Source organism: Podarcis tiliguerta (assembly GCF_965153285.1).
Source record: "Podarcis tiliguerta genome assembly, chromosome: 1".
Taxonomy (NCBI): domain Eukaryota; kingdom Metazoa; phylum Chordata; class Lepidosauria; order Squamata; family Lacertidae; genus Podarcis; species Podarcis tiliguerta.
This window is the reverse complement of record NC_139534.1, coordinates 59,995,402-60,017,465: the sequence shown is the minus strand read 5'-3', so window position 1 is coordinate 60,017,465 and position 22,064 is coordinate 59,995,402. Positions and strand designations below refer to the sequence as shown.

The following is a 22,064-nucleotide window of genomic DNA, read 5'->3' as shown; positions in this document are numbered from 1 at the left end:
TGACTGATGTCTCCTCTCTAGAATGGCATTAGCATTGTCCCCTGCCCAATGCTAAACTGGACTGCACAGGACCAAAAGCTTGTCTGGAAGGAGAGCTGAAGTCTTCACTTTAAACGTGTTGCTGCGTTACAGCTTCAGTGAAAGACTGAAACGCCATGTATTTTTAATGTCTCCAAAGGTCACGTTTCTTCCTGATTGGCCTACTTCCTTCTGTTCCTTTCTTTCTCCGCGCAGTGTCTGAGCTGCTTCTCTACCCAGTCATGAAATCAAATGTCAGAAACTACTCGGCCACAAAGCAATCCCATAGGGACGCCTGACCCACTTCTGTAAATATGCATCTGGTTTAGGTTGTTGGCTTTTCTTATTCCAAGGGTACATACATACAGATGGATCTTGACATGGGGGTTGCTGGGGCTTTTTCTCCCACAGGTCAAGCCCTGGCTCCCTGCTCCCATTCCCTTCATGTTTGACAAAGAGTACTAATCACTTAGTCAAACACTGAGCTCAATTATCTCTTTTGCTGCTCCCACCAATCTTCAGGTAGACTAGGTACCTGTTTAAAAAAAGAAGCCAGAGCATGACTTCATTTTAAATAAGGGTATTATTATTATTATTATTATTTCCTTTTTTAAAGTATGCCACACTGCTCTAGGGGTGGGAAGGAGACAGATTTGTCACACCACAAGCACCAACCACTATCTGTTGTGTGCAGTCGATTTTGGTTGGCAGAACTTATTTCTCCAGAGCTCAAAAGGGAATTGTATACTGTATAGAACATGGTGAAGGTGCTTCTCCAGCAGGTGAGCTGTTTAAACAACATGTCTGTATGCAACTCAAAAAAGAACCAAGTCTTAGTTCCCTGCCATCATTTTTAATAGTGGCAACAGAAGCACAAATCAAGGAGCCAGAAAACCTTTCTTTGTCAAGTCGCTTCACCACTCTCCTGCTTTCTATCATCTAAACTGGAAGGGTAGTTAGTTCTGGTTCTTGTTTATTTATTTATTAAAATGTCACATTTTAAACCTGAGCTTTCAGGAATCGTAAAATAGTGTATGTGGAAATGAAGAACTGGTCAACTTGTGATATAAATTAGAGATAAAAATATAGATTTGCAGTCACAGAGTTGGCTAAACGTTTTTATTTATTTCATAACCTGGCTGTGATCCAGAAAGCATCATCTTGGCATTGCACAAGGGTATATACACGTGTGCAAAAAATGCTCTGTGGAATGGAACAATGTTTCTCTCTTGTCTGAAGCAAGGCCATTCCAATCAGTTGAACAAATACTATGAGTGAATAGGAGGGGCTGTTACCTCCACTTCAGGAAAGGGTAACTTGCGGCCTTGCAGCTGTTGGACTCCCAACATCAGCCACTACCAGCATGGCCTATAATTACAGGTGATGGAAACTGTAGTCCAACAACATCTGGAGGCCCACAGGTTCCTCATCCTTTTCCTTATTAGATCTTTAACCTGAAAACTCTGGGAAATCCTAATGCTTATGGGTGGTATCCAACTAAATTTTACTCAGAGGAGACCTATTGAAATTAATAGACCTAACTTAGCCATGTTCGTTAATTTCAGTGGGTTGGCTCTGAGTAAAACTTAGTTGAATACCCTCTGGTAATTTTCACGTGGAAACTGATAGGATTTGAATGTGTGTTTTCTGCAAAAAGCGTGTCTAGTGAATACACGTTTGTGCAGGGGTTGTTGTTTTTTAAGTGTGCTGAATCTAGCTTCCTTTGTGTGGCTACACTTATGTAAGGCTGTGCATTGCTGAATGTTCTTGTAGATGGAAATGCTTTGAGGTTATTCTAACACTGATCTTTCCCCCCCAAAAAACAAAAACAAAACTTAAACTGAAAACTGTAATTTTGCAGCTTCTGAATTCACTGCTCCAGTGACTTCAGTGAGCTCCTTTGGACCACGCGTGACATCAGTCAGAAGGCCAGCAGTGGTCTTTTTGAATCTGCTACCTCCTTTCCCAAGAGTATTTTTCAGCCCAGCCTACGCAGCTATTTCCTCAGTGATGTGAATTGATTAGTGCTTGTCGTTTGATGTTCAAAATGGTGCTGGAGAGTTGGGTGTTAAGGTGGTGAAAAGCTCCCTCATTATTACTCTTATTTATCTGTGCTGACTGTGCTCTTGGCGTTTCTTTCTGGTTTTGTCATGTGGCACTGGCATGCTTTGAGGGCTTCTAAGGGCGTTCCATTTCAGAAGAATCCCTCTTCTTAGGTTCTGCTTTCTTGGTGTAGTTCCTCGATCAATTACAGCTAAGAAAGTGTGTGTGTGGGGGGGGAAGAGTCCAATAAATCCCTTTATGGGTTATGTGCCCTGATTATATATTCATTTCAGTAATTCAAATCTCTGTTGATGTGTTCAACCACATAATCTTCATTTTAGGTTAACTATTTATTTGCTGGTATTAAAAAGGATTCTGTTGCCAGTCATCTCGGCCACTCATTTGTTAAGTGGTGCTTCTAGTACAGTAATGTTTCAATTTCCAACACTGGCCATTGTGTGTGCGTGCAATTTTTGTTTGTGAGGCTTACAATCCCTGAATGGTGTGTATCAGTTAACACCTTTATGATGCTGTGTATCCTGTTGCTGTAGGAAACCTGGACAATTATTGTACTGTTTTCTGAAACTGCTGCTTAAAAGTAAAATTAAAAAAAGATCAAACTTTTTCTCTTGGAGAGTTTTAAAAATAACTTTTTTGTGAACTGTCATGTTAAATAAATATTCTAAATAGAACTAAATCCATTTCTCCAGTGCCGTGAGGGTTTTGTTTATGTGTTTAACTTCTATTTCTGCACTTCACAACATTGGCTGGGTGTAGAGAGGTACTTGTCTCCATTTTTCAATTTGAGAATCAAGAGTACACCTATCCTGGTCTACATACTAATTACTCATTGACCTTAATTGGCTGTTTTAAATGGGCTTGTGAATTCTCCTGCACAAATCCAGATTGTGACACATCAATATCATGGGGGGAAAATATTCTACAAGTTTTCTGGTTAACACTGATTACAGTATGGTAAAAATCTACCTGAAATTTCACCTCAAAGAAACCCTGAAAAATCTAGCCCTCAAGAGCTAGGATAACATGTGCAGGTTTAATGTAATAACATATGCACTAACCTCCCAGATAGAGAGCCCACATAGGTCCTAGAAACTTTTCAGCACTCTAGAGCCAGGCTGTTTTTGAACTCTGCTCAAATCCAAGCCGGAGGGTACTTCAATATAATTTGATAAAGCTCCAGCTTGCTTACCAAGTTTAAAGTCAGGACCCTCCTCTCTCTCTCTCTCTCTCTCTCTCTCTCTCTCTCTCTCACACACACACACACACAAATCAGAAGACCAGGCAGGCAGATATTGTAGATGTTTTCCATCTGGGATAACTTCCCTTTAATGTATTGAGTTGGACTAGAAGATCAAGGTTCCTTTTGTGAAATTGAACTGGCTCCTTAGTTTCTCCACAGATGGTCTTAATGTTGAAATGTTGAATCTTGCTATTTCAAGAAGGCTGGTGCCATGCATCACTAATGCAGTACCATTTAAAGGCCATTCTGCTTCCATGGAAACACAGCTACGCAAGACGATTGTGCGTGTGCACATCCCTACAGACTCCAGGCTCATTGTGTGATGCCAAGATAGTGACAGTCACAAGTTAGCCATTTATCACTTTCAGAGCCTCACACCTTCCCTGTGGGATTTATGCTGGAAAACAGAGCAGCCAATCTACTGCTTAGCACTATGTCTTAAATTCTCCTGAATTGTCTGAACTGGGAATTTTATGTGTTTCATTTGAGTGACAGCTGAATAAAAACAACTGGGTAACCTGGACATGTCCTGCATTTCCCCTTTTCCTAAATTCTTTCTTAAACACTGGGTGGTCTCCCCCCCCCCCCCGAAAGCAATAGTCACATGGTTCGTTTTGGAGCTTGCTTCTCTCCATCTCCCCACCCTCAACAGAACAGGCGACTGCCATCTGCTGGCCACTTGTAATTTTTTTCCTGGTTGGCATAGTTAGCTCTGCCCACCTTATGACATTAAAAAAAAGTGGGTGTGGATTGTGATTTCACTGTGATAGTTGCTGTATCAAAATACCAGAACCAGCAGGATGCAATTATGTTTCCCCACCATAAAGTGCAGAAGGAAGAAGGGGCATATCCCAGACCCAAGGATCCTCTATGAACCTTTGCTGTGATGATGGTGCAATAGATGTAATACATTGAGGGCCTTCACTTGGAGATTCCAAATCACTTAGTTAGTTACCCATCACTTTCATTCATTCAGTTTACACTGTGCCTTTAGTGCAGAGTCCTAATGCAAGTTACTGCATAAATAAGGGGGGACACGTACATTAAGATGAAAACAAGAGCAACTGAAAAGCAACTCTATCAGAGATTTAAATTCTGGAAAGCCAAAAAGGCTTTTTACTTGGTCTCAAAAAGACTGTAGTGCAAGAAACAGGCAAGCCTCCCTACAAAGAATGCTTCACAAATGGGTGCCACAACTATGATGCCTGTCTGCATGTGTCACAGCCGCCTTGATGCAGATCGCAGGAACACCTGTAGGAAAGCTTTGTGGACCATTTAAGTGTATGGGGAGGCTCATTCTGAAGTACAGTGGTACCTTGGGTTAAGAACTTAATTTGTTCCGGAGGCCTGTTCTTAACCTGAAACTGTTCTTAACCTGAAGCACCACTTTAGCTAATGGGGCCTCCTGCTGCCGCCACGCCGCCAGAGCACGATTTCTGTTCTCATCCTAAAACAAAGTTCTTAACCCGAGGTACTATTTCTGGGTTAGTGGAGTCTGTAACCTGAAATGTCTGTGACCTGAAGCGTATGTAACCCGAGGTACCACTGTACACGTGGATAGGTACCCATGCCATTTAGGGCTTTTGAAGGTAAGCACTCAAAGGTCAAACCCTGCAAGGAAATGGAGCAGAAGCCAGTGGAAAGTTTTGAGCACTGGCAAAATACACGCCCACCAACGGGGCCCAGCTAGTATCCCATTGACCATGTTTAGGACCAATTAATTTACTGTACTCCATTCTGGAAGTTACTGAAGCATGGAAAACTCTTTCTAAACAAAACACACTTGTGTTGAACCCCTGGCGCAAGAGATTTCATGAAAGGTACAGTGAAAATGAACCATGAATTTCAAATGCTGGACTACGAAAGGTAAAAAGAAGGAATAACAGTAAATTTGAAACCTTTCCAATATATTTTCCCACTATCCCATACTTCCTTTGGGAACGCCAGAATGGCTTACATGGGAGCTTGCTGTAGACTCCCTTTCAGTACTGATGACGTCAAAATACCTTTTTTAAAAAATCCCACCAAACTTAAGATATTATTGCAAATGTTTTAAGTGTTTTAATTTGGACTGCAACCTGCCCTGGGACTGGCTGGTGAAAGGCAGGTAATAAAATTTAATAATATAAAATAATGGTTGGCTACACAGTGCTCTGGCTGCAATACACAGGAACAATTATACTTGAAGCACCTCCATTGGAGGTCAATTGACTGAGCATTAAGATGCAGCATTTCTTTCAAAAACACTGTTCTTGTTTATTTAAATGAGGTAAAATTAGAGACTCAAGAACCTCTTGCAGCAGATTTGTATCTGACTTTTTAAATGCATTTTCAAAATGTAGTTTCACCTAGGTACGGGAAATCAGACATATGGAAATCAGAGGCCAGATGATGCTCTGCAATCTGTTTGTTCTCTTATGAAGAAGCTCTATGAGTGGCTATCTCAAGACTGAGCAAGGCACAAGACAAACTCTCCTCCAGGGTTATTTTTCTGTCAAAATGGCTACTAGTCATGATGACTATGCTCTGTCTCCACAGTTGGAAGTCACAATGCTTCTGAATATCAGCTACTGGAAAATCACAGAAGAGGGTGTTCTTGTATAAGAATCCTGCTTGTAGGTTTCCCAGAGGTACCTGTGAGAACAGGATGCTGGAATAGAAAGGTGACTGCCCTGATCCGGCAGACTTTTCTTATGTTCTTAAGAATATTTTTTCTAGGAAGCCGGAGTAGATCCATCTCCTGCAAAAGCAACAGAGCTGAGGACAGAAGCTTTACTGACTCACGGCCAGGTCCAGTTGCCCTGTGTCTATACCATAGATATGGCGGAGGTGGGTGGGTGGGAGAATGTTTTGAAAGCAAAAGCATCTGGTTTCACAGACAACAGCAAAGACAGAAAGATCAATTAGCTTAAATCCCAATTTATCTCAGTGGGAGCTTTGTTTGGTAGGGAGAGTGGATCCTCATGTCGATTCCACCACCCTCAGAATGAGAGGCCTAACCCTAACAAACCTTTTACCAGACAAACTTCTAGCACCATTCGGAACGGCCAAGTGGACAGATGCAAAGGACGACTGGGAGGGAAAAGGGAATTCCAACAGGTGCTGCTTTTGTCAGCCCTGCTGCGTGACAACTGCACCCCTCAAGTCTCTACTGCGCGTTGGCGTCTGCGCAGTCAGGCTTACAGTAGAGAAGCGACGGGGAAGCACAGGCGATAGACAGGAACCGGCTTTCAGCGAACTTCGCCCCGCTCCAACCCGGCCGCTTTCTCCTTCCCCTTGTAAACAAACTCACGCACATGTGCAAGCGCAAACCGAGGTCCCAGCGCGCACGTGCCTTCTCGGGGCAACGAGGGAGCGTGTTTTGGCGGCGCCTTGCTCTTTTTACGGGATGGGACACTCCATTTTGCCCCCACGAGGGCGGGATCAGAAGCCTCTTCGCTTCCCACCTCACGCTAAGTTCCTGCCTAGCCCATCTCAGAATCCATGCGCCTTCTATCACTTCCTTTCCCTACTAGGCCGATGCTGGGGGGGGGGGGGTCATCCGAGATCCCCTTGGCACGGAGAAACAAATCGCTCGGGGCTCCGATCTTAATCATCGCTCCAACCTCCAAGCTATTTTGTGCCGGTCGAAGAGGAGTCTACCGTGGCACGAAAGTTCGCAAAACAGTGCGCATGGTCATTTTTCGCGTCCTCTCGAATACACACATTAACAGATCCCGTGGCTGCGTTTCATAGGATATCACATTGCCTACTGGCGCTACTTCATACTGGGCGACGCTCCCCTCCCGCGCAAAGAGGAGCCCAGTCGCCGGGGGCTCCTGAGCAGCAGCCTCCCACCCGCACGGCGCCAGGCCTCCCTCCTACCACGTTCCCAGCTGCAAACTCGACTCCCTGCAGCCATTCAGCCTGAAAAGAGCGTCAGGACCTATCGCGGCTCGCCTCTTCCTCCCACGCCGCCATCGGCCCCTCCCTTGGCCCCGCCCGCCCGAGTGTCCCCGCCCACTTTCCCCGCCTCTCTCCTCCTCAGCTTCATGCGGGTCTGCAGTGAGGCATTGTGGGAAACTCCCAGGGTATTTTCCTCCCCCTCCTTTCCCCCTGCTCTTCATCCGTTCCTCCTCTCTGCGGAACAGCCAGCTTCCAAGGTGTGACATCAGCAAACAGAAGCCCTAAGGTGGAAGTAAAGGTATGGGTAGTTTGTTTTACCCTCGGCCTTCTGGAACATTATAGAAGACACCCCCTCCCCCCGAGTAAGGGAACTAGGTAGGCAGGCAAAGAGGGATGTGCACGGAGGAGGGAGGGGGGATGGTGGAGGAGAATGTTTTTGCATGCAGGTGAATAGAGGTAGAGCTGCTTGCTTAAAGCAGCTTGGGCATCTCTGAGAGCGGGAGAGGTCACTGGGTTGCTAAGATAAAAGCATTTCAGTCGGCAACCCTGGCTTTCCTTGGTGCATTTGTCCTGATTCTGGCAACTGATGCCACCTGAACAAAGTAGGAACGGGGCGGGGGCAGGGGGAAAACACCTGTGAAATGCGTTTTGAGTTCTACACCCAGGGTTCCTGTGCCACGTTTTCTTCCTTGAAGGTCAGATGGTGGGTGTGAGCAGAAACGGAATACCGACGTCCTACCTAACCTGGGGGTTATATAGCACGGCAGAACGTCATCTGCGTTTTGATTTGGTCATTGTGCAGCCAGTGCTGCCCAAGCATAACGATTGCAGTGGCTGCCCAGGAGAATTTCTGGCAAGACTTTTTCCGGAGAAGCTTTAACACCCATCCCTGAGAAATAGATGAGAATTAGAGCATGTTGGCACAATCTAGCAACGCAGCTATTTTTTATAATTTAAATTTAGAAACTGGGGCTGATGCTATTGTGAAATCAGGTGTGTTTATTTAAGGCATCTTTTATAAACTAAAAATAGAATTGGGAGAGAAATAGGCACCCCTCTTTGTTTTAATCTTGTAACATTAATGGCACACCTTTCAAGCTTGAATAACCTTTTATGCTGTATTTTGCATTGGCTGTTTCATTCTCTTTCCTTATTTAGCCATCAATCCTGCATGTAAGATGCCAAACCAAACATTGGCTTGCTTGATCAAACCTTTTGAAATTTTAAGCTTAGGGTTGTATGCCCTCCCCCCTCTACTTTATGCTAAAAAAGTGTGTATCTGCTCCTGTAAAATTATATTAAAACAAAAGAGGTAGTTCAATGATGCATACTGCATCCTAGCTTTCTTCTGGTATTTTACATCTATCTAAAACTAGTTGGGAAATGGGAGGAACCTAGTGGTAAAATGGTAGTTGCTCTTAGCTCTAAAATAGGCCCTTGTGCAATGTTCCTGGGGGAAGGGGGAAAAGGAAACACTCAACCTAGTGGGTATTGGAATTCATGCTGAGCTATGGGGCACCTGTATGATGCTGGAAGCTCTAATATTTAGTGTATTTCTGCCTTTGTACCGCCATGTATTCCTCATTTTGTGCCTGGAAAATACCTGTTGGTGTGGCCTTTTCCTTTAAAAAAGAGTGCCAGGTTTTTCCAAGCATTCAGAAGTTGAGGCCTTAAAGCTCTGAAACGAGGGCTGACCCTCTCCCCAATGATGAGCAGCCTGCAATTGCTAGGAGGTATTAGTGTACTTCACTAACTGAAAACTGGAGATTTCTGGAAATCTTCACCCTTCAGCTATAGTAAGTCCCACTGAAATCAGAGTGGACATGTGTACAACTGCACTGCTGGGGTAGGATTGCTTGAGGTTGTTTATTTTGAAGGCCTGGCCCTTATTCCATAACTCTGAATTATAGTTTCAGCAGAACACAGTTGATACCTTTATTATGTCTAGAACATCCCTGTTCCATAGCACTCTATGGAATACCTTCACCAGAGATCCAAAATACAAATTGGGTAACAATTCAGAGCAAGCTATGTGCCCCCAAGTTCCTTTTAATACAGCACACCCTTCCTCATGCAGGTTTTCTATTTGTTCTTTAATGGGGATTCAGTACTGTAATGCTTAACTTGTATGCGTATTTGCTCTTTTTTTTATTGAACAACCTTAGGGGGCGTGTTTTGGTATATCATAGCTGTTCAGTATTTCCCAAGCTTGGGTTACATGATCATCTCCTTTACATAGAGCAATTAAGGGAAACTAGGATGTCCAGAAATCAACTGGCTACTTTGCAGGCTTTCCTTATTATTAGACATGCAGAACATCTGATCTCTTGGGCCTGCATTTTCATGCTTTCACCAATGAGTTCTGGATGAAAGCTACTTTGAAAGCTACTTCTACCGCTATCTTCTAAAGATGTGGCAACAATAAAACTCAAGACTCTCATAGAGTCCTGGTGTTCTTGGTCTCCTTTACCATCACTTGCACCTCTGGCATTTTTCCACTGCTGCCTCTTGGCAAGCTTCAGGCCTCCATTTCCTTGTGGTCAGGCCTTTGCTCGCTGCAGCAGAAGGGAGAAAGAATTTACTGGCTTCCTTTCCCTCCTCAATAACATTGCAATAAATAATCCCTCATGGAGAGTGTGTGTGGATGATGAGTCAATGATGCTTATATATTTTCCACTAGATAATGTCCTCCTCAGCGTTACTGGGGAATAAGTAAGAGGGGAAGCACTGTTTTTGTTGGTTAGTGGGTAGAGTCTGAGTAGGCCTGAGCCTTCCATGGCCACCCCAGGGAGCTGGTGCTGTTCTTTGCTAAAGGTCGTTGCCTCAGGCTGGGTCAGGATCTCTGTCTGCAATGGCTTCTTGAATTTCAAGTGCGACACGGCAGCTTTGAGCCAGCGCCTGCAACGTTCGGGGCCTTGCGAGATTTCCAACCCAGTCATTTGTCTGCCATAGCAGAGCAAACAGGGGAATTGTTGGGTGACACATCCGGGGCATAGCTTTGAATTGAGTTACAGGGAAACAGAAGTTACTAGTTATCAGGAATGCTGATAAGATAAACAGAGCCATCATTCTCAATGGAGCCATTGTTCATCATTGTTTTGTGGCACTGGAGCTTTTTGTTCTTCTTCTTATGGTTTTATCTATCTCTGTATTCAACAAGCAGAGAGAAGGAAAAGTCCATGGGCCCGCCATGGCTTGTATACAGAAAGAAAGAAAAGCAGGTGGCAGGGTGACGGTGTTATGACTCAGTCAGACTGAACTCATGTCTGATGAACCAACTTCTATGCCAACTTTATACCTCTGCAAGCTTAACAGCCTGCCAGGGCAACAACTCTGTGTGGCAATTAAGTATCCCTAACTCCATCCAGAGATGGAAAAGATGACATGCCTACATTGGAGGACTGAGGGTTGGTTTACATGTTTGTTTATCCTGAGCTAGGAACAGATCTGACAGGATAATGCACACACTTCAGGCCACGCATCAAACCCTGCAGGGTTGACTTCAGGCCTGAGGACACCCTCAGCCAAATGCCCCTGAGCAGGCTCCATGCTATGCTGATGGCCTCTTCAGGTGGGGAGCTACAGCGACAGCACACTTGTGAGCTTTGGGTGGATTTGAAACCATTATGATTTTGCACAGTGCCCCCACATAGCACTGCTCTAGGAAACAAAAATGAGGGTTTTCAGACCCCCAATGGAAGCCACTGTGGATTTCATTGAAAGGAGCCTGCGCAGTGGGTCTTGCCAGGCTCCCGAGGCTTTGGCAATTGCACAGTGTTGCTTTGTGCTGATGAATGGGACTTCCTCCCAGCTGCCAGTTACTCCAGTAATGAGGTGCCCCATTTTGTTCTTCACAGCTCTGCTGTCTTAATTTGTTAACTCTCAATGAAGATTCTGGGATGTCCTACCTGCTTTGAAGGAGCAACTCTTCTCCCAATAAAGTGTGTGTTGTATCTCTATGTGTGGTGAGTGTGCACATAAGGGAGTGTGCAGTGGACACACCACTACTCTTGGAGAGCTGCCCAAATCTCTTGTGTGGTCTTTAGGCTGAAAAAGGTTAGCCACATGTGCTATAGGCTCTAGTGCAGGGTTTCCCAAACTTGGGTCTCCAGCTGTTTTTGGACTACTGTTCCCCTCATTCCTGAGCACTAGTCCTGCTAGCTAGGAACGATGGGATTTGTAGTCCAACAACAGCTGGAGACCCAAGTTTGGGAAACCCTGCTGTAGTAGGACAGCTGCAACCAAAGATTTGGAAACTCACTAAATTATGAGTTTCACCCCAACCCCATCCAGTGGGGGGGGGGGGAATGCCTGTTTATACAATTGGTAAAATCAAGTGATAAGATACAGGCTTGAGGGAGGGGAGGTGCATGCTTGAATTCGACTCATACAGTCCTTGGCACTTAGTAAACCAGTATGCCAGGCCGAGTTCTAGGGCAGAGCCCATCTCCCTGACAACCCTTTTTATGGGTCAGGAAATATTTCACAGGTGACTATTCAAAGATGGAACCACCTACTTGTAGCCTGAAGTTGAGCTTTTTCTCTTTGGGGACAGACTCAATCACTTGATGCTGCTGACTGTACACACTTGCCCTGACTAACCGACTATTTGCTCTGCTAAGGGGTAGAAGTACTGTGGCAGCCATTTTGTCATGACCATGGAACTGGGCTGTATGGGATTCTGGGGTTTTCCTTCTGCACCTTGAGAAAGTGTGGCCAATGTTCCAGCGCAATGTCATGATCAGCATGAAAAGGGAAAGTGAACTTTGAGGGGACAGGCCTGTCTCTTTCCTGCTCTCTGATATCGCAGTTTGTTAAAGCAATTGCCAGCATTAGACTCTGTGGGCTGTGTCAGAATTCAAAAGGAAAAGACTGGTGGGCTTAGAGTGTGTGTCATAAATATATATTTTAAAAAATGGGTCAGCATTGCTTCCTGGGCTTCCTGAGTACCAGTCAGCTGACTAAGCGATGATGGTTTTGCAAAAACATTTCATGGTGTGCTGCAAAACCGCCACGTGGTCCCAAAGGCTGCTTTGTGTGTCACAAAATCCCTATACAGGAAGTATCTCCGGCCTGGTGACAGATGTGCAGCCTCCGCAGAGATCACATGTGACAACTTGCATACGCAGGCTTCCTTGATGCTGATGGGAATCTCTGGGGAACAAAGGGTACACATGTGCTTTTCCACACAAGGCATTATTCTGCAGGTGGATCCAGTCAGAAGAGTCACTTGCCCATATCAGCTGGTGTCTTGACAGAGCCCTGAGATATGGTAACTTGGCTAAAGTGATAATTAAGACAGCTTTTGAAAATGACTTTTCCAGGTTCAACTTCAGCTGCTGTAAAGTCTACAAAAGGGCATTGGTTCCAGGGTCAGAACATGGATACCCCTAGTTTTATAAACCAAGGTCTTGTTCACAAATACAGTTGCTTAGTCCTTCAAATGTCTCTGAGCATAGAATTGCTTGTCAAAATGGGCAGTGCTTGGTAGGTGGGAAGAAAGTTGGTGGCTGTTCATTTTTGCTTTGCCCCTTGGTGGTGTTTTCCTTTCTGACACAGGAAGTGATCTGAGGCATCACTCTATTGAGACACTGAAGAAGAGCAACTGCTTAAGAAGGCACAGGTCAGAGAGTTTTGATGGGAGAAGAATTAGAATGGAGGAAAGGCTCTGGGAGAGATGCACACAACTTCAGAGGACAACAATAACAATAACAAAAAACAAACAAAACCAGAAGTCATGAGCATAGTGGATTGAAACCTCAGTGCCCAGAGCCCCGCAGGAGGTGAATAGCCTGACTGTCCCTGTTTACTTCAGAGTGATGTGTCCACAGTTCAGAGGGTGAGGGGCGGGGAAGCTTCACTAGGCCGCTTTTGGTTTGGTGGTGGGTTCCCTAACCCGGTGCTTTCTAGATGTTGGGCTACAACTCCCATCATGACTGCACATGCAGCATGGTGGCAAGGAGTTGGAAGACTAATATGTGGAGTTGAACAGACTGGGGAAGGCAGTTGTCTGTTTGCAGCTGATACTTTTGTAGATGCTGTCTGGATATGAGGGGCCATCACTGACCAAGTGCTTGACCATACATTGGTTGTTGAATCTTTCTCTGCTGTCAGCATTTAGGGCTGGTTTTGGAAATTGCTCTTAATTTGTTTAGTGGTGGGGAGGGGAGGAAAAGTCCTACTCCTTCTACTGTGGTTGATGAGAATCTGGACTGCACTTAACTTTCTGCCAAAGCCAACATGACACTCACCTTGTCTTTAGCTATGTCAGATTTTTTAAAAAATAACATCAGGTATCAGGAACACAATCTTCACCAGGACCACAGTGCTTGGGGTGGGAGGTGTTCAGCCCTTTCCTTCCCCTGCCAAGGCTACAGCTGTTTTGGTTTTAAGTCCTGACTTGGTTGCTGAAGACACAGATCTAGTGGGCTGGGAAATGTGATTGTAAAGCAACCACTGGCCCTCTTTTACACCTGGAGATAGATGCTGTGTGGTTTCTCTTTAGAGTAGCAGCTCCATGAACTGCTCCGTAGCTGACAAAGGGAAACCGGGTGCCTGTACCCTTTGAATAGTTGCGTTAGAACTGGGAGTTTTTGCAGTTGCAGCTCAGCTTTGCTCAGCTGGACGTGACAAAGTCATCTACTCAAATCTCCCCCTGCTCTTTCTTCTTCCACTACTATTTATGTATGCAGGAGCCCCACCCTCCATTTCAACTAGTTAGCCAGCAATATTATTAAAGCAGGAATTTTCCCTAAACATTTCAGCAAACTGCCCATTGTCTTCTCTTAGCGTGTATTGGAGCCACCCTAATTAGTGCGCATGCAATTTTCTACTCTTGAGGTGGCACTTTTGTACTCTGATTCCAAGGTACTTCCAGGTGCTTCTACCTGTTGCTACAGTGAGGAACAGTTGCTGGCAACCAGGAAGCACAACAGAGACACTGTATGGCAGGGTTATAGATCTATAGGAGCGGTTTTTTGGTTGGACAATACTTCTGTTATCTGGGCCAATCCTGCTAACCCATGTAAAGCTAGTACTATCTGAGCGGGCCTCTATAAGGACATAATAGCCCTGCTTGATCAGACCAAAGGCCTTTTTAATCCAGCATTCTGTGATGCTGAGATGAAAATTTTCGTTGCGAAATGGTTGTTGCAATGGGCTGCAATATTCTAACTTGAACCCCTTCCAGAATATTGATTTTCCCCTCTGACCAAGAGTCCTGAGGTTCTTGTGCTGTGCCTGCCTCTGTTTCTAGTCTGACATCTTTCAAGAAGGGGATAATGGGCCCTGGAAAATGACTGTTGAAGGGGAAGAGAACAGGCTTTTTGTAATTATGGCTCTTTACAGAAAAACTAGTGTGACTCATCTATTTGGTGTAGGGTGGATATCTTTCAGCAGCACAGACAGGGGAAAATAAAAGGGACAGATTAAATTTCTAGGCTTCTGGAGAAAGGAAGAGATGACAAATGCAGGAAGGGGAGCAGAAATCCAACAATTGCAGTGGTCAAGTTTATTAGAACCAGTAGGACCCCCAACAAAATATGGAAGTATACGCCCCAATCTCTTTCCTCCACGACTCCAGCCTTTAGCTAGAAGGCATTTAAGCTAGCCAATTGTTTATTTCTCTCATTGGCAATCAATATTCCGTGGTTCCTGGAAGCCATTAAGCATGCTCAGTACTCAGTGGTCTGGGTTGTGGGAGTTTTGAGAGAATGGAGTCCCCTTTGAAACAGCCCCAGGACTCAGCTACATTAGTAAACAACAACAGCAGCAGCAGCTTTGTAAATGCGTTATAAACATGCGACACCAGATGGCACTATAGAGCACAAAACTTTTCTTAATATTCCTCCACATTCTAGCCTTTTGGGGCCTTTTGAAATTGAGTGATTTGAGCTCACTGTTAAAAGGAACAAGTGTGGCCTGCAACAAAAGGTTGCAGTGTGTTCTGATACCCTAAGAGTGGCTCCAGAGCCTTGCTGGTGCTGCTCAGTGTGGAGGTGGAGTTTCAGGAGTGGGATGAAAGAAAAGGGGGGGGATTCTGCCCCCCCTCTTGATTGTAAAAAGCAAACAAAAACAACCTACTATGCAATTCTATAAATTTCAAATCAAAAGTAAATTCCATTTTGATTTCAATGGAGCATTCTCCCAAGTAAGTGGATATCAGATTATTCCCTACCTCTTGAGTCACCACTACAATAGCCAGATCCTTTTCAGGAGCTTTACTGAAACAACATATACCGGTATATAGCGAGAGCAGAGCAATCCTAATCATGTCTACTCAAAACTAAATTGTATTTAATTCGCCAGGGTTTACTCCCAGCTAAAGGAGGTTAAGATTACATCCTAACTTTCCCTTCCCCTGCTGGAAAAGCCAAGTGCTTTTACACACACACACACACACACACACACACACAATGTGGGATGAAGATTTATGCATTCATTCCAATGAATTCATTCCCCCCACTCCTCTCTGCCCTGAATTTATCAGTGTTCTGTTTGTTTGTTGTAATTTTTACAGTAAAGTTGCTTGTTTCTGTTGTACTGCTCCAGAAGAAACAGCCTTCTCAAAGAAGCCTTCCCCCCAAGACAATGTGGCTATGGATCTGTTCTCTCCCCCCTCCCCCTTTATAAATTATTGGCTTTGTTATTCTGCTTCCTCCTTTTCTTTGCTTGCATATACAAAACAGCTTAGTGCAAGCTAGTAATTTGGAAGGGGAGAATGCCACTGCAGCTTGCTAAACAAAGTGAAAAGAGGGGGTGGAGGAGTGTGGGGGCTGCCTTTCTCAGCCGTGTTTGCATGTTCTCTCCTCGGTACAGGATGCCACAGATAAATGGCATAGGAAGGGGGAATAGTGAAAACTGAGAGGGCTGCCAATCCGAGTTCACTTAGGAACATAGGTAGCTGCCTTATGTGGACTCTGACCACCTTGCTCTGTGTTGTCTACTCTGACCGGCAGAAGAGGCTCACCAGGGTTCTTTCTGGAGATTGCAGAGATTGAGCTGGGGTCTGTCTTCATGCAAAGCAGATGCTTCTACTGCTGAGCTTTGGCTCTTTCCAATCACTTGAAAATTTGGGGAACATGGCTAAAGTGCTTGCCCTGCATTGATCCTATGCTGCCTAATACGTTCTATCCTAAATTTTACAATGATGGTATATGTTATGTAATAAGGGGTTTCACTCCCTTGTCTAGGTGCACAACTCCAGGAGAAAAGTACAAACCATGTAGCTGGGTGCAGATTAATCAAAATCTCCATTTTATCAACCATCCACCCCAACTCAAGCTGCCAGATCACTGACCCACCTACCCCATTGGAGACTCTTACTTCCTAGGAACCTATTCTTGGAAAAGGAAGTTTTATCCAAGATACAACATTTTAGGATCTGTAATATCAAGGTTCCCCCCCCCCCAATCCTGGTATCTGGAGGCAGAATACTTGCTCTGTGATGCTTAATCTGTGGTTCATTCGTTGGTGCTTCAGTGATGACCAAGCTGAGCTTTCTTTTTTCAAGTTCTGGTTGGCTGAGTCATAAGTAATTAAAAGGCCTCCTCTAGTCTATTTATGGCTTTGCTTTTAATTTCTAGCTATTTCAAACTAAGTGCTAGGAAAAGCAGCTCATAGGGGAATAGTTAGCAGTCCCCCTCCCACTCTTTGTCTGCTCAAAATTGCAGCCTCCCAAAGGTGCTTTGGTGCACCAGGGGACACTGGTGAGCTGCAGATACAATTTAAGACGTGCTGCACTGTTAGAATCTGATGTTTTTCTATGGACTGTGGGTTATGGAGCTTTGGTATGTGCCAGTTGTGGCAGGTCTGTTGCTAGAGTGGTGTGGTGGGTGCAGATCTCTGGAGGTGGGATCAGTGGCGTAGCGTGGGGGGTGCAGGGGGGGCCGGCCGCACTGGCCGCAACATCTGGGGGTTAGGGTTAGGGGGCGCAAATCCACGGGTTAGGGGACGCAAATTACTTGCCTTGCCCCGGGTGCTGACAACCCACGCTACGCCACTGGGTGGGATGGGGAGCAGGGATTGTTAAAGAAAAGCTGTTCATGCTTTTTGAGTGTGTGTGTGTGAATGGGCCATGTCCTGTTTGATGGGGACCCAGCACTGCCTGCCTTTTCACCTCCCTTTGGGGAAATAATAGAAGTGTGTTTGTGTGTGTGTGTGTGTGTGTGTGTGAGAGAGAGAGAGAGAGAGAGAGAATCAAAATGCAGAGTTCTCAAACTCCCTTGCTCAAAAAAGGTAATCTAGTTTAAATATTGCATAGAAATGTACTGTCACAACCCTGTTTTGAATGATAAAAATACATAAACTCTTTCTACTTGTTTCCATCTTGGGAGAGGATGATGGGAGAGGATTGCCAGGAGATTTTCATTTTCTTTTTTCCCTTTTTCTTTTGCTGGATATATTATAGGTCTATATTTAACTTTGTTGGTGAAAAAACTGTATGCAGCTGTTCCTGAAACCTCCAGCAGTTTTGCTGTGGTGGCAATGATGGCCTGACTGTCTCTCCTAGTGCTTTCACCCAACATGTAGTAGACAGCACCATTAGAAGAGACCCTGACTTAGGCCAATGACCCATCAAGACCAGCACCCTCCTCTCACAGTGGCCAATCAAATGTCTGTGAGAAGCCAGCAAACTGGTTCTGAGTGCAATAGTATTCAGCCCACCTGCAGTTCTCATGAACTGGTAGTCAGAGGCATAGTGCCTCTGACAATGGAGGGTGCCCCCTCTCCTGTCCCCTCTAAGCTAGCCTTCTGCCCTGGGTGTGGTGGAAGATGCTGCCCTGTCTTGAAGCATGATTGAGCTATTAGCATCATTATGTAAAATGAACAAGGGAGGGAATGCACCTGCCTTGGGCAGCAAAATGTATTGAGCTGGCCGTGCTAGTTGAAAACCTTTCCTAAACGTTATTTGACCTGAGATGGAGACTGGGGAAAAGCTTACCTTGCAACATTCTTGAAAAGGCCATGAGCCATCTAAGTCCTTGCCAACAAGTTTTGATCAATTCCATCATTCCAATGACCTTCGGATGCTGCATTGCGCTTTTTCAAGGGCAATGGAAATAATCCAATATTTTCCCATCACACATTGTATGTGGGACACACACACACACACACACACCAAGATTTCATTGTGGATTTCTGAAAGCTTATTATCAAGGACCTCTAAAATGGAGGTTGCAAATTTAAGAACACCTATCAATCAATGCATAGGTAGCCATTGATCCATCTAGCTTCATATCGGCTACCATACTACCTAGCAGTGGGTCTCCTGGGTTTCTGACAGGGGCCTTTCAGACTTTCAGCCTTACCTGAAGATGCCACGAATTGAACCTAGGACCTTCTGCATGCAAAGCACTGAACTACTTTCATTCCTCCTAATAGGAAGTAAATCTCACTGAGTTCAGTGAAATTTGCATCCTTTGTGTCAACATGCTTAGGATTGTGCTGCATGTCTCCTACAACCTTCCAATAATTCCCAGGGTGTTTGTTCCTTGCCTCTGGGATTTTGATTCTTCCAGTATTTACTGCTGGTATAACACAGTGTGATGTTGGGAGCCTCTGAGTCTTGGTCTCTGGAGTGTGGCGCAGGAGACTAAAGGAGTGGCAGTGTCCCTTTCTGGGTCCAGGCTTGAAACTGATGAGCAAAAACGGTCAAAAAAGGTACCATGCCACTGGAGCTACTGACATATTAAACCACTGCCATCAGGTGCCCATGTTTTGTCCCGCCTTGTCTGTTTATTTCTCTTTCTCAGCGGAGTCTGTTGGAGTAAATGAGGCACTGCTTTTGCCATCTCCAGTCTGCACTCAGCTAGTCCCCACCTACTTACAACCCACACACAGGGTGCTGCTGGCTCTCAGCTCCCTCCTCCTCATACTCGGTGCTGCCCTATAGAAGTCAATGGGGAGGAGGGTGGGGACAATACTAGAATTTGTGTGCTGCTTCTGTCATTGGCTGTGGCTCCCTGCCTTCCGCCCTACCAGCCCCAGTGGCCAGCAGCTGCCATGGCCCCTTCTTATGTCTTTCGCTGCAGGCTCTTCGGAACAGGAGACTGTTTGCCAGCCATACTTGGCAGCACAGTTCAAACTAAGTAGCCGCCATAAATGAGCACCGCCTTTTCTTAGAAAGTAAAATACAGAGGCCTCCCCCAAACATTTTTGTTTAGATCAGCCTTCCCAGATATTTAGAAAGTTGGTGCGAGTTTTTAATCTGTTTTTTCGTGTATTGTTATTTTAGCTTGATTTTTTTAAAAAAATTACAGGTAATGTTTTTCTTTCATTCCTATTTTTTGTAAACTGCTTTGAGGGGTTTTTTTAAACAATCAGGCAGTGTTTAAATTTTATGAAATGGAATGAAATAAAAAATAGGCACCCTATTTTTTAGGGTAGGGCTGGGCTGATTATTTGGCCTCAATAGGTCTACTGCAACATCAGCACTATATTACCATGCAAATATATAGCAGAATATTAAGAAGTGAGTCCTGAAATACATGTCTGGGCAAAATGTGTGTCTCCAGGTTTGAAAAGATGGGATACTGCTGTTCATGTCTTTTTTGACCTGATCTTTGTATTTCTAACTTAACTTGCAGGTTCTGTAACATGACCCAGCGGCATATTGTTTGAACAGGGCGCCCTCCAGGAACACGGAATTATAGCTGTACAAGGCCAAGCAGTTTTGAGGCAGATCCATTTTTTATCGGGATTTTGGCTCGAGGGCCAAGTGAAGGGAGCCGGGGTCCGTCCAACCTGTTTTGTGCCTCCCCACCACCCCTTTTGGTTTGGTCTGAGAGCAGGAGTGGGTGGCCTCCGCTGTGCAGCTGAGCAAGATGGAGTCCAAAGGGAGCACCCGCAGTGGAAATAAGCCCGATGCCAAGACCGCCAGCTCAGGGAAGCCAGAGAAGCCCAACCCTGGCCCTGCCACAGCGGCCGATAAGAAAGAAGCCCCATCAAAGGAGCAGCCGGCTCCTCCCGCCAGCACCCCAGCAAAAAAGGCGGCAACGGCGGCAGCCAGTGAGGCGACCATGCTGAACAACCACGGCAACATGAAGCCTAGCTCTGCTGGGGGAGCGGCGGAGGGCGCAGAGGCCGCAGGTCATCCCGCTGACTCTGAGCACAAAGGGAACAATGCGGAGGAGTCTCCGGGCAGCAGCATTTTTGAGAACATGAAGCCTCTGATCATCGTCGGAGGGGCGGCGGTGGCTGCCATTGCTCTGATTGTGGGAGTGGCTCTCCTTGCCCGGAAAAAATAAATTGGCACCCAAGAAGCGCAGGGGAGAGGAATAACCCTGGGCTGAATGTACAGTTCCTTTTGAAACAAAATGCATGTGGTAAACTCTATACATACCTATAAATATGCCGTATATAGAGAGAAAGAGCTAAGTAGGTACAAACCGCAATGCTGGTCGCTGCCTTGCTCCCAGCAGATGCGCCAGCATTGGCCTAGCGCGGGCACTTGGTGGGCTTCTGCTCTTTTGTGTAATATAACTCAGCTAGCAGCAATGTGTATAGATGGCTTTTCTTCTCTGGTCCGTATGAGCTCTTGCGGTGTTTTCCTTTCCTTCCCCACCTTTTGTCCCCAGGTTGGCTCCAGGGTCACTTAGAGTTCTCAGCTTGGTTACGCTGGATTGCAGTAGAGCAGGTGGAAATGGAGAGTTTCCCATCGGCAGGGTCACCTGTTGCCATCTCTGTTCCAGCACACACTGTAAAGTGGTGTGAAAATGCTCACAAGCTAGAGCTTCTTTCCTGATCCAAGGAGGATAGGGTGTCCCTAGTACGCGTTTCGTCATAGCATTAATGTGCTCACTCTGTCCCCCCTTGCCTAAGTTTCAAAGTAGCAGCTGGAGCATGGGGGGCTTTCAAAGGTCAAGAAGCAAGCATGGCCTGCTGAGAGCCATAGGGTAGCCTTGCCATCCCACCGTGCAATATATGGGCATGGTGACGTATAGCAGCCTGGCTGCGGATTTCAATGGGCATTGCAACTTAGTATTGCATTTTCTGTTGAAGCCCCTGGTCCTGTACTGGTAAACTTCTTATGAAGGACTTGATGCCATTGATACTTAAAACAACATGATTCAAAATATGTGGAAGTCAAGGAGGCCTTCTGTGCATATGGATCTGGGATGAATGCTAGTGCTTCGCTGTGGAAGGTTGACCTGCCATTGTATGCCATGTATGGAAGGGGAAAATAAGAAGCAATTATGGGCTGGTTGGTTGGCTTGTTCTTTCTTTTGCTTTCCTCTTTTTTTTTAGCTTGTGACCAATCAACAACTGGATTATGGTTTAGGAAGTATTTATGTATGGAGCATCCTGCCCAGGTGCACAGATTTGAAATGGATGGGTTGTCTTTTGCTATCTGACACTTTATAACTCTAATGCTGGAGGAGCCAGACAAATGGGCTAATCCCATTTATTTCACTGGATATTTCAGTGCGGAGAAAAAATGACAACCGATTCATTGAGGCAACTCCCCCCCCCCTAATAAATTAGAACCAATGGGCATTTAAGAGGGGAGGAAATTCCCTGTGTCCTGAGTTAGCCTTGCTACATTGGTGGCCTTCCTGAAGAATTAAAATCAGACTTTGAGAGGAGAAAGGATCAGTGGAATGTATGTTGACGTATCTTTGTTAATATATCTACCAGAGATAATCCACTAACCATAAGAATATTGGGACATAAATTGTAATGTAGGGATGACCGTTTGAAACAAGAAGCTTACATGTATATTTTTGCTTAGATTGAATCTGATGCGAAAGTGGTGATTGACATCAGATTAGTGTTGTTGTGTTTTTTTTTAAAAAGGAAAGGCTAATTAGATTGAACTAGGAGTTGTAAAGCTTTTTTCTGTTGTTAGGTTGGCATA

At 45.2% G+C, this 22,064-nt stretch overlaps 1 protein-coding gene and 1 long non-coding RNA gene across 3 annotated transcripts; one reads left to right on the top strand and one right to left on the bottom strand.

Annotated features, from left to right (window-relative positions):
* Positions 1 to 115: 115 nt before the first annotated feature.
* LOC310672049 lies at positions 116 to 2,856 on the bottom strand. The gene is made up of 2 exons (XR_014508362.1): positions 1,236 to 2,856; positions 116 to 1,157 (listed from the first exon to the last, which is right to left on the bottom strand). It is a non-coding gene; the product is annotated as an uncharacterized lncRNA (long non-coding RNA).
* Positions 2,857 to 7,352: 4,496 nt separating this feature from the next.
* On the top strand, positions 7,353 to 21,993 carry CEND1 (cell cycle exit and neuronal differentiation 1). Of its 2 annotated transcripts, none has more exons than XM_083428498.1 (2): positions 7,353 to 7,505; positions 19,795 to 21,993. In XM_083428498.1, the coding sequence occupies exon 2, from the start codon at positions 20,032 to 20,034 to the stop codon at positions 20,452 to 20,454; it is 423 nt and encodes a 140-aa protein (XP_083284624.1). In that variant the 5' UTR covers positions 7,353 to 7,505; positions 19,795 to 20,031; the 3' UTR covers positions 20,455 to 21,993. The 2 variants fall into 2 exon arrangements, with proteins under 2 accessions (XP_083284624.1, XP_083284625.1); XM_083428499.1 differs by having other exon boundaries at positions 7,496 to 7,582.
* Positions 21,994 to 22,064: the final 71 nt, after the last annotated feature.